The sequence below is a fragment of the Sinocyclocheilus anshuiensis genome, unplaced genomic scaffold (genome assembly GCF_001515605.1).
Source record: "Sinocyclocheilus anshuiensis isolate Anshui unplaced genomic scaffold, SAMN03320099.WGS_v1.1 scaffold775, whole genome shotgun sequence".
Classification (NCBI taxonomy): Eukaryota; Metazoa; Chordata; class Actinopteri; order Cypriniformes; family Cyprinidae; genus Sinocyclocheilus; species Sinocyclocheilus anshuiensis.
Genome location: NW_015552614.1, coordinates 596709 through 609289, shown reverse-complemented (window position 1 = coordinate 609289; position 12581 = coordinate 596709). Strand labels below are relative to the sequence as shown.

At 35.9% G+C, this 12581-nt stretch overlaps 1 protein-coding gene across 1 annotated transcript in view; it reads left to right on the top strand.

Annotated features, from left to right (window-relative positions):
• LOC107665969 (sodium/potassium/calcium exchanger 2-like) overlaps positions 1–12581 on the top strand; it is a 21814-nt gene that overhangs the window by 3861 nt on the left and 5372 nt on the right. Inside the window, exons 2-7 of the mRNA XM_016457057.1 lie at positions 1579–2638; positions 11377–11412; positions 11504–11612; positions 11715–11789; positions 12174–12250; positions 12361–12495. Of these exons, the coding sequence (XP_016312543.1) occupies positions 1730–2638; positions 11377–11412; positions 11504–11612; positions 11715–11789; positions 12174–12250; positions 12361–12495 (1341 nt within the window). The 5' untranslated portion in view covers positions 1579–1729. The remainder of the gene's footprint in view (positions 1–1578; positions 2639–11376; positions 11413–11503; positions 11613–11714; positions 11790–12173; positions 12251–12360; positions 12496–12581) is intronic.

The following is a 12581-nucleotide window of genomic DNA, read 5'->3' as shown; positions in this document are numbered from 1 at the left end:
GATAGCTGGCCAATCACAGCACACCTCGCTTTTTCAGACCAATGAGCTTTGTAAAAATCGACGCGTTTCAAAAAGGCAGGGCATAGAGGAGAAACAATAATGTACAGTATGTGGAAAATAATGTGTTTTTTTTACTTTAAACTGCATAAACACATTTCATTACACCAAATACACAAAATAATGTTCTTTTTAGCAGCATCATATGACCCCTTTAATGATAACATTAAGCAGAAGTCAGCAGTGCTGCTTTAAATCAACAGCCATATAGAACGAACTTTCGGTTGATTAACCCCAAACCTTGCTTACTCGAGGTATGTGGTTCCAAAAACGCGTCCGGGAGTAAGTTCATTCAAGAGTATATTACTGGTTAAGACTCAAGACTGTTATATTCTTGTGTCCTTCATATGTTTGTCCAAATGGTGTCTTTATTAGACCTAAAAATAAGACACACCATTTGGACAAACATATAAAGGACACAAGAATATAACAATATAAAGGACACAAGAATATAACAAAGACATTCTCAACAGAGCGATGAATCGATGAGTCACTATGGAAACAGATGCTAAGAAAAAGCGTGCCATGCTGTTTCTTTCTTTCTTCTTTTGTTCAATGGTCGTTTACATGCTTAGTGCATATCGCCACCTAATTGATGGTTGTGCAATCATTTAAATTTTTTTCCCGTTTAATCTTTAATCCTTGAGAATATGAATTACATTGTTTGTTTGATGCTAATTATACATTAAGTCATAGCAGATATGCATTTTGATTTAGAATTTAGACATTATAGAAAATGTCGATCCATGTGTGAGATGATAATATAAAATGTAATAAATAAATATATATAATATAATAAATTAAACATTACCTTGTCATAGTGTTTTATAATTTATACAGATAACTGTTATATATGCCAATAAAATAAATATAATAACCATATTAGAATAATATATTACCTTATTTATTAGCCTACTTATATTAGCACTTCAACAGTAACATACAAATATATAAATAAAAATATATATAATAGGCTATATTACATATTGTAATATTATATAATGTTGTGCGGCTGTGCGCTATCTGTCATGCCCACTGAAGGCTCGTCAGTAGATCACACGTGCGCTGAAGTGAACTAACCCTGGAACATAACCTGCTCCGGAGCAGGTTATCTTCAGAGAGCAAGTTACTATGGTTACTTACATACCCTGAAAGTAACCTCCGATTTTGGAACCGAAAGCTGAGGTTATCCGCTCGCTTATCCTCAAACATACCCGGGTATGTCACATAACCTGCTTTTTGGAATGCCCCCCAGGTGTGTGATCAGGTTGCAGCAAGGTGACTGACAGCCAGCTACTGGATTGGCTGAGTTTAGCATCTGTTATGTTAATCCTACTTAAATGAAGTAGGATGAATAAATAAAATGAATATTCATGCCATTTAGTCATACTAAAATGTGATATTTTGTTCTTTTTCTCAATGTTATGTTTGTTTTGATCCAAAATTGTAAGGCACATCAGAATTTTAAAAGGCAAATATATAAAAAACAATTTCTCGCTCTTGTGATATGTTGTGTTTCAGTGATTATTATGAGGAAGCCATTAGAGACTCTGGACCCTGCGAGGAATCGGGGAGTACATTATTCCTGTCAGGTTTAAGTAGAGTTGGCCTGTAACCATGCCCGGCGCTCCATAGATTTCAGACCACCAGACCCCCGAGCTGCCCATCAAACATGGATCCCACATTCTCCAGCATCAAATTGGGGTCAGATTGCACCCCTCTGGAGCGGAAGAGCAAGCGTCACCGATTGCAGCATGTCAGGAGGAAACTACGTCCTTCGCGGATTTTTGGTTTTATCCTGAGCATCTCTGCCCTCACATTGTTCCTGTCTTGGAGTGCCTTTACCTTCACTTTGGGCCCATTCCCAAGATGGACTCCACTCACTTCTCTCACCAACCATGAGGGACTTGCAGAACCAGTGCCACACAGAACTGTCCTATCTTCTCATGAAGAGCGCAATGTTTCGGCAGATATGCCCATCGCTATGGCCTCGTCCGGTGAGCACAGCAAGGGAGATTATCCCGAGGATCTGTTCACACTGGAGGAGAGGAGGCAAGGTGCAGTTGTGCTGCATATGTTCGGCATGATGTACATGTTCATTGCCCTCGCTATCGTCTGCGACGAGTTTTTCGTCCCCGCCCTCACTGTGATCACAGAAAAACTGGAGATCTCGGATGACGTAGCGGGCGCCACCTTCATGGCCGCTGGAGGCTCTGCTCCTGAGCTCTTCACCTCTGTGATCGGTGTGTTCATCTCACACAGCAATGTGGGCATCGGGACCATCGTGGGTTCTGCTGTCTTCAACATCTTGTTCGTGATCGGGATGTGTGCTGTCTTTTCACGTGAGATTCTCAACCTCACCTGGTGGCCTCTGTTTAGAGATGTCACCTTTTATATCATTGGACTAATTATGCTTATCGTTTTCTTCCTGGATAACTACATTACTTATGTTGAGAGCATTGGACTGTTACTCTGTTACGCTAGCTATGTCACTTTTATGAAGTACAATGTGACTGTAGAGACTTTAATCAAGACTAAATTACTCAGGAATCAAGTGGATGACATTGAAGCTCCTCCTAAGGTGAGTCACATTATTCCAGGTGAACTATCTACTTCCCATGTCAAAGGTGGCATTCTCCTTCACGCCTTCTACCATTCCTGTTAGGACTCAGTATATCACAGTGGTTTCAACCAGGAGGCCCTCCGCATATTTCCAAGAGTGCTGCAGGCAGGATGACTTTTATAAAAGAATTAATATAATACATACATTAATATAATAGATTTATTATTAATAATAGAAGTAGTAGTCATTTTACTATTAAATAATATTTAATATTAATATATATTTTGATCTATCTAGCTTAATTTCAAATGCTAAAGACACAAACAATTAATATGTAGAGTGAAATCAACACGACACTCCGTTTATGTTAATATTTTATAATATAGATAGATAGATAGATAGATTTTAGTAGTATTTACTAGTATTTAACAACAACTTAGCTCTAAAATATTCCATTGGGCAAAAAGTATAGCACCACTGTTAAATATGCACTTGTACAGAGACCCTAAAGGGTCATGGTGATGGTAAAAAATAGGAGATTGGAGGAAAAATTATATTTCAGTTCTTTGGCAGTCTCCCACAAAACTTTTGCGTTCATCAAAAAAAAAAAATTTCTGCATTCCCTCACCAAAGTAAATAAAAATAATATGAGAAACCAAATTTCAGTGCTTTTTGAGACAATGCAAAGTTTCACGTGGGAACGCTATACTTTCCTGAGAGAATGCTCTGAAAAACATTGTACGTGCATAATGACATTCAGACACTTAAAAAAATCTTCTAACAACTGTAATTCAGAAATGTATGCAGGATTGCATTTTTTCATTCACATTAAGTAAATACACTGAAAAGAGTGAAAATTAGGTGAATTTACATTTGCACTCATCCTCTGATGACTTAAAAAGACATGACGACATTTCTGGTATGTGAACATAGTGCCCACTGGTTTTTATTGTGCATTTTGGGAATTTTTAGGGATCTTGAGCACTTATAACCGAATAAGGGAGCTGATTGCAACAGCAGTGGGAGCGGAACCCGAATGTTGGCTGAGAATCAGCGTTCCCAATGAACAGAACACAGACAATTTTATCACCTCTCTGAGCTGGATTAGACATTATATCAGGTGTCACCTGGACAGAGCAGACAACACTGCTCTGAGTACACAATCAGCTGAGTAAGACTAGAACTCCTGCGGTACAGACAAAGATGGACAGTAGAAGGAGACAACAAAAGTAGTAAAAATGAGGCAAGATGGAGTTATAAAGGAAGAAAGTTGTTAAAATCTTTTACTTACCATTTTGCTAAAATCTGTCTTATAGCAACCAGACATCTCAAGAGGGATAAATATCTGTTTTTGTCTTTTCCTGGCACAGTTAGCTTTTTGTTTTTAAAGGGAACTCTGGGTATTAAGACTTGTATGGCTTAAAGGATTAGTTCAATTCCAGAATAAAAATTTCCTGATAATTTACTCACACCCATGTCATCCAAGATGCTCATGTCTTCAGTCGCAAAGAACTTAAGGTTTTTGAGGAAAACATTCCAGGATTTTACTCCATATAATGGACTTAAATGGTGGCCAACAGGTTGAAGGTTCAAATTGCAGTTTTAATGTAGCTTCAAAGGGCTCTACACGATCCCAGCCAAGGAATAAGGGTCTTATCTAGTTAAACAAATGCTCATTTTACACTAGCTCCGTGATGTGTGTCATGCATGACGTAATCACGTTGGAAAGGTAACGCACGGTTAGCTCTTCGTTTGTGTATTCCAGTTCAAAAAGCTAGGGTAGGGTGAAAAACTCCATCTCATTTTCTCCTCCAACTTCCAAATCGTCCGACATAGTTGTTTTACCTTTTTTTTAAAGGGCTTCCTTTGCACGTTCACTTTGTAAACACTGGGTCGGTACTTTCACCTATGTCACGCGTGACCTTTCCAATGTGACTACGTAATGCGTGAAGTCCAGCTAGTGCAAGATGAGTATTTGTGGTTAAAAAGTATATACATTTTTTGGACCTTCAGCCCATTGGCCACCTTTGAAGTCTATTATAGTCCAAAATATGTATAAAACGATGTGTATTTTTTAAATAGCATAAATGTTTCATGGGTTTTCTACTACATACTTCAGTAAGAGACATCATTTACGTTATATTAAGCCATACAAGTCTCATTTTAAAATGTCCATTTTTGAATCTTAACCAGTATTTTGTCTTGTTGCCCAGTTAAAACATTTAAACATCTTTCGAACCAAATAAATTTTGTTTAGAAGCAAAATCGCATAAATATATCTTTTAAATGAGAATTTGAGGTTTTAAGCATAAACTTTACTAAATTTTGTTACATTTACATTTAAAAAAAATAAATGTGACCCTGGACCACAAAACTGTCTTAAGTCTTAAGTCGCTGGGATATATTTGTAGCAATAGCCAAAAGTACATTGTATGGGTCAAAATTATCGATTTTTATTTTATGCCAAAAATCATTGGGATATTAAGTAACGTTCATGTTCCATGGAGATATTTTGTACATTTCCTACCGTAAATATATCATAACTTCATTTTTGATTAGTAATATGAATTACTAAGGACTTTGGGGTATATTTGTAGCAATAGCCAACAATACATTGTATGGGTCAAAATTATCGATTTTTATTTTATGCCAAAACTCATTGGGATATTAAGTAACGTTCATGTTCCATGGAGATATTTTGTACATTTCCTACCGTAAATATATCATAACTTCATTTTTGATTAGTAATATGAATTACTAAGGACTTTATTTGGATATGGAAAGCTTATTTATTCAGCTTTCAGATGATGTATTTCGAAAAATGTATACTTAAGACTGGTTTTATGGTTTCACAAATTTGTTTTGTAAGAACAGTAAACTAAGATTCAAGATATATTAATTGCAGTTTTGCGGTCTTGTTGTAGAGACGTTTAGGTATTTTTACTGGGAAAAAAATAATAATAATAAAGACACTTTCTGGTTGTCAGACATTAATAGAATTACCTTGGCTCCAGTTGGTTACAAGCCAAAAAAAAAAGAAAAAAAAAGAAAAAGAAATTATTTGCATAATTTATTTGCAGAAGCAACTAATGCAGTGAAATTCAGACATTTTAAAGCATGACATCACTGCCCAAATGTGTCTCAATTGTTCTTGGACCCATTGCTGGAGGTGATATGCATAATGTATGACTGTAGCCATGCACTGTTGAATTAACATGAATCTGGATATCAGTTTAGTGGTTTTATGTATTGTTGATAGTTTAAGAGACCCATATGAAGCCAGTTAAACCTGTTCAACCTGCTGTGTTTCATTCAAACAGCTGGAGTCGGATTTGTTTTTTGCAGATGCAGTTTGTCCCACATATGGAACACAGGTGAATCAGCTGAGCATGCTGTTTTGTTAGGCTTCTTAGTGATGCACCAGGGGCATGTACATTACTTTTGAGATCCATTAGTAGCATGTTATCTATATAAACCCACATTCATTAGTCTTAGATTGCTCTTTGCTGGTAGACTGCTTTTTTGGGTTGTCACCAGTACATCGGAAATATGATTCCAGAAAGCTTGTATAAAATTTAAAATATTTAATAAATGTCCCACGTTTCATTCAGAATTGATTTAACACAACTATATAGAGCACGTTACATTGGATTTTCACCCTTCTAGATTGGAATGAAAAATTATTGTAATAGAGAGACTTCTAAAATTAAAATTAATAGTAGTAGAGACAGGGGTTGGTGTTGGGCGGTTGGTACGTGTGCTCTTTGCTCCTTTAGCCGAAGCTCGGGCTAATCCAATAAGATGTGATCCTTTTAGTACTGCTAAGTATAGACAGGTGTCCTGTTCTTTTTAAAACTGTACTCAAATATAGAGTATTGTGGGAAATTCTTAAGGTTTTTGAATCACATTGTCAGATTCATTTTCGCAGTAAGAACTTTGTGTCATTTAGTGTTTAATGTAGAGTTCAGAAACATGGTGGATATCTTTATTTCTGCTTACGGTTTATGACACCGAACCTGATATCCTTTGTAATCCCAAATCAACTGCTTAGAAGGGGTGACGCCAACCAAAGTAAAAAGACTCTTAGTGCTTAGGGAAGTGACCTGCCTTGTGAAGAAGACTTTTGAGGGAATATTGAACATTACAACGACAATTTTCATTTTACATCGGTCCAGCAATAGACACTTTTTTTAATTATAAATTACTCAGTGAAATAGAAAATTCATAGAAAATTTACAGCAAATTTGGATATGACTTTTAAGTGATAAAGCAGCTGTTCATCTGTAATATAATGAAACAAACACTGAAGTTAATACTTAACTTTATATAGTACATAATTCCTTTTGTTGAACAAAACAGCTTTTCTATGGTGGTCTTTATCTCATACTAGTGTACATAATTTAAAAAATGTCATATTTACTTCTTTTGGTGTTGAATTAAATAATTAAAAGTAAATAATAAATATGAATTTTATGCTTTTAATATTATAAACTAGGTTTTTACATTTTCTGAAGAAATTGCATTAAGAAGTACTTGGAAGATGAGTTACATTCTAAAGTTTACTTAAAGATCTTTTCTTCTGTATTGTGATGCATATCCAAGTAAAATGGATTATCAAAAAAGAAAAAAAATCCCACCTATTAAAAGTAATTGAATTAAGAAACTTAGTAGACTTTCTAGTTAGTAATATGTAAATCTTTGCTGGCATAATTCCTTTGAATTATGAAACGTAAAGAGGGGAGAGTGTGAGAACCTGGTGTCATGTGTTAATGAGTTAATTTGTGAATCCTTAAATGCCTCTGTCTCTAAAATTGGTTACCTGTCACCTTAAGCCTCTTTAGTATACTTCCCTGCGTTCTCTGGTTAACTACAGAACCCTTGCTAAGAGACACTGTAGAGGCAATTCAAGTTCTCAGATGACCCATATGATTAACCCTGGAATGAAGTACACAGGATTTATGACTTTTATTTTAAACTCTGTCTGTCTGTGTTTTGCACAGATGGTGTTCAAATACATTTGGTGCAGAATTGAGCTTGATGTTCAATTGGATATTTTGCTGGATTCATTTAAAAGAAAGATGATTCAGCATTATCAGTCTCTCTGTTGCATCATGCTGAATTATCTTCATTAGTTAAGGCATCGAGCCAGGAGACTAACAGGAACATTGTTCCATCTTAGATGCTCTGATGCTTTTGTGATGTACACGCACTCTATTTATCTAATGTTATACTGATTGATATACATAGACTAATTGAGTTTGCTGCTGGAAAAGTTTAGTATGTTTTGTATATGAATTAATTTGCTATTTTTAAGCAATGATGCAAACTTTTGCATCATTGCTTAAAAATTAATTAGTAGTTTCACAGTGTGTAAGTTCCTGTATATCCATTTTCTTTACATTCTATAGATAGATAGCACTGTAATGGTGTCATTGTGTGGATCCAGCATGCTAATTGGTCCAACTAATTGCTAAACTATTACTCTGCAAAGTTCATTAGCTGCTCTCTAGTAAGACTGGCCTTGATCCCCGTGACTTACTTTTCAACATCTCTCTCTCTTGTTTAAGGGTACAGATCAAATGAGATGACAAAGTTATATAAGATTTGTTAAATATGCTCTGGCTTTGCACTGCTGGAAACGTTTCTGTAGTTTCCATCCTCCCCCCACAATCAATTTTTAGTCATGCATAAAGTTTTGAATTTAAGGTTTCACAAGGTCAGTTGTTTATTTTCTAACATTTTCACATGACGTTGATAGGTTAGATTTTAAGCTACTGAGTAGTGTGTGCATGCCTGGTGAAACATCTGTAAGAATTTTTTATTTTTTTATTTTATGCAACACATATGGTAGCTCTCCAGAGTACAATTAAAGACCAAAACAAGGTCGGTCCTAATCCCGCACCCAATCTTTTTCTGGGTCTTTTGGCTTGAGTTTACGGTCTTGGTTAGTGCTATAAGATCTCTTCTGATAACTCAAATGATCAATTCCCAGTTCAAATCAACAGTGTGCTCTTGAGGATGCTATTCTGTATGTTACATATACTGTATACAGCTAACATTTCATTATATTATGGTAGATGTTTTACTAGTTACCAAATCTTTTCTGGAGGGCTCTTAAAAGCATAAAATGGACTTATATGTCTACTACATTTTGCATCTCAGCTAGTTGCTAGCCAAGTGGTGTGGTGCCATAAGCCCATCAGTATTGTAATTTTCCTGCAACTCCAGATTGATTTGTGGCTCAGGTGATTAATTCGTAGGCTATTTTCACAGGCATCGGTGGCCATAGGCCAGAGCTTATCTTTCACCTGCAGAAAAACCAAAGCTGGGAAGGGACATGAACGGGGAGCAAATGGCACGAGTTTTCTCATGAGGACACTGCTGGTGCTGTCATCTCACTGGGCAAGCGCTTATTGAGAAAGCGCTTATTTGAACCATTTGGAGCAGATCTACAAACAATTTAAATTTATTTAAAATGTATTTAACAATATTTTACCCTCTCCTATGTACCTGAGGACTATGTTCCACAAAATAAATTAATTATTTTCTTTTTTTTTTTAAAGTGTATATTAAGTATAAATATTTAAAATATATTTAACATTATTACATTCTCTCAGGACTATGAAGTAATTTTGTTTTGCTCTAAAAATGTATATTAATTGTAAAAATTAATGATGGATTCAAAGCATAACAGTTTCACCTTTCCTCATAAGTTTTAGTTTAGAATTATATGGTTAATTTACCGGTTATTTATTGAATATGGAATACAGTAAATGCAATACAGTAGCGTTTTGTTTAAGATCTTGCATACAGCAAGATGCAAGATATTATGCAATGCTTGAAGCCATATTTGAATGAGATTTTAAGGGCAGATTTTGTAAGGAGTGATTTTCATCTTTTACTTTCAGTGGTTTCTTAGAAACTGTTATTGATGTTATTTGGAAGGTGGGTCAAAATTCTATGATTGGCTTTTCTATACAGTACTTAAGAAGTGCTATTTAGGGCCATGTAGAAGCAGCAGACCAGAACTACTGTAGGCCTGAGCTGTGCTGTGTAACAGCTTAACATGTTCTTGGTTACCTGCATGTTGGGGACAGATTGAGCTGATCTTTTTTAAAGCTGGCCTTGAACGTCCCCATCTCTTTGTTAAACTTTTTTTTTTACAAGTAATGAGGCAATCCCTTTTTATAAAAATGGTTTTCTTTTTTTAAAAGAATATGCTTAGATTTAACAACTGATTATTTCATGCTATTTCCTGTATTTATAGGAATTAGAAGTATAAATTAGTTAAAATATTCAGCACACCCAGGTGATTTCGACGAAAAATCACTCGTTATTTAATATTTTTATGCTTAAAATTATTATTAAGTTTAATTGTGGTAAATATCTTACCATCTTGTATACTGTCACGCTGTGTACAAACACACAAAGAAGAAGAGAAAGGCTCCAAAAAGTCTTTAATCCAATACATGGGTAATACAAACACAGGGTAGCATTAATGAGACCGGACAACACTCAAATGAACCACAAGGACGTAAATACATGGAACAAACGAAGCGAACTAATCAGGAAACAGCTGAATGGAATGACTAATCAAATCAGTAACCAAGGTAAAAAAAAAAATAACGGAAGTGACAGGCAGGGAGAAAGCAAAGACAGAAATCAAACTCAGGCCATGTCCACACGTACACGGGTATTTTTTATAAACGAGTTTTTCCATCTTCCGTTTTAAAAAAAATCTCTGTCCTCATGAAAACGCAAACGCATGCTATGAAGCACTGTCAGGAGCATGCCAAACCAACAGGTGGCGATATAATCTCAACCGTAAAGCCATGTTGGCCAATCAGAAGCGTCAAGAGCATGCCAAACCAACAGGTGGCGATATAATCTCAACCGTAAAGCCATGTTGGCCAATCAGAAGCCTGAAAAAGTCTCCAGTAGGCGGAGATAACAGCTCAGGCACCGATGTCACAAGCCAAAAACTCCAGTTTTGCTGTCTACACGATAACACTGCAACCGGAGTTTTTGAAAATCTTCACCCTGACAGGCGTTTTCAAAAATGTTCGGTTTCAGTAACCTGGTGCTGCGTTTGCATGTGGACGAACGGCCAAATCGCGTAGAAAAAGTTGCGGCTTTAAAAATAACCGTGTTTGTGTGGACAGGGCCTCAGACTGAACATAATATACACACTATGTGTCTACACACAAAAAAAGACAAACAATTATATTTAGCAAGGACACATTAAATTGATCAAAAGTGACAGTAAAGACATTTATAATGTTACAAAATATTTCCATTTCAATTTTTTATTCATAAAAAATCCTGAAAAAAAAGTCTTGTGGTTTCTACAAAAATATTAAGCAGCACAACTATTTTTCTGCATTGATAATAATAAGAAATGTTTCTTGAGCACCAAATAAGCATATTTGAATGATTTCTGAAGGATCATGTGACACTGAAGACTGGAGTAATGATGCTGAAAATTCAGCTTTGCCATTACATTACATTGCTGTGAAAAAAAAAAAATATATATATATGGTGCTTATATGACTAATGGTTTTATAATTTCCTGTACTTTTTGAGCTTCTTTGAAAATGCTTTTTAGAAGTTGTGTTTTAAGGTGTGGGGTGGTTTTAAGAATACCCCAAACTTTTTATTTTTTATTTTTTAATTTTGTCAGTAATGTAAAAAAAATTGGTTTTGATTTTACTTTTCATAGAATTCATAGAATTTTGCTTCTCTCTTTTTTTCTCAAGGTTGTCAGTGCAGCAGATGACGAAAATAAACTTTCGGTAAGCATGATCAGGAACCTTCAGCGCTCTCTTGTCAGCATAATATACGTAATGATATATCAGAATGCATTTCTTCTTTTTTTACCTATAGGCTAAACCCCGCCTCCAGAGAGGAGGAAGCTCCGCCTCCCTTCACAACACCCTCATGAGAAACAGCATCTTCCAGCTAATGATTCACACACTCGATCCTCTCAGTGAAGGTAATGTGCAAATACAAACACTCCAAATTTAGAAATACACTCACATTGACTCGCGTCATAGATATGTTAAGTCTTATTAATCAAATATGTCATATATTCCAGGGAGGTTCAAGGAGAAGGCGTCGATTCTGCACAAGATCGCAAGAAAAAAGGAACAAGATGAGGCAAATGGTGTTGGTAAGTTTTAATCTTTTGTGTAACAGCATTCCTTACCAATTTGACTTCTGTAATGTGACATATTATTGAGTAAAATGAGGATAATCACTGTAGGATTGGACTTTTATCCACTGAAAAGTGGCCTTTCCATTCCAACACTGTTTGCAAAAGTAGGCCTATATGAAAAGTAAAGAGATTTGGTGACGACAGCTGGAAAGGAATGGATTTTCTGATGAGGACCCTCTAAAAAAGTTTTTTCTTTGGAGAAAAGTCGTCCACTGTAACATCAGCAACATTTTTATTTTGATTTCCTGTTAACTATAATTTCTACAGCCACGCAAACACTAGTGCTGTGGTTTTCAGTGCTTAAATCACATCCCTACATATGTTTTTTTTTTTTTTCAGTCGTCAAGAATCTTCCCAACAGTACTAATGTGGAGGTAGAAGTCACTCCGCCCATGAATGGCAGTGCTGGAGCTGAGGTGATGTCGCAACACAACTAGATCATCTATATTGGAATCCTTAAGATTCTAATATTAAAATATCACAGGCAACTGACTGACATCGTGTTGTTGTGGTTCTAATCTCAAAGGCTGAGGAGGACGACGATGAAGACCAGCCTCTGAGCTTGGCATGGCCAGACACACCAAGGAAGCGAGCAACATACCTCGTCATCTTTCCCATCGTCTTTCCATTGTGGCTGTCACTGCCGGATGTCCGCAGAGATGTACGATTGAGTTTTTTGTTTTTTATTTTTGGACATATGTGACCCTGGACCACAAAACCAGTCATAAGGGTCAATTTCTCGAAATT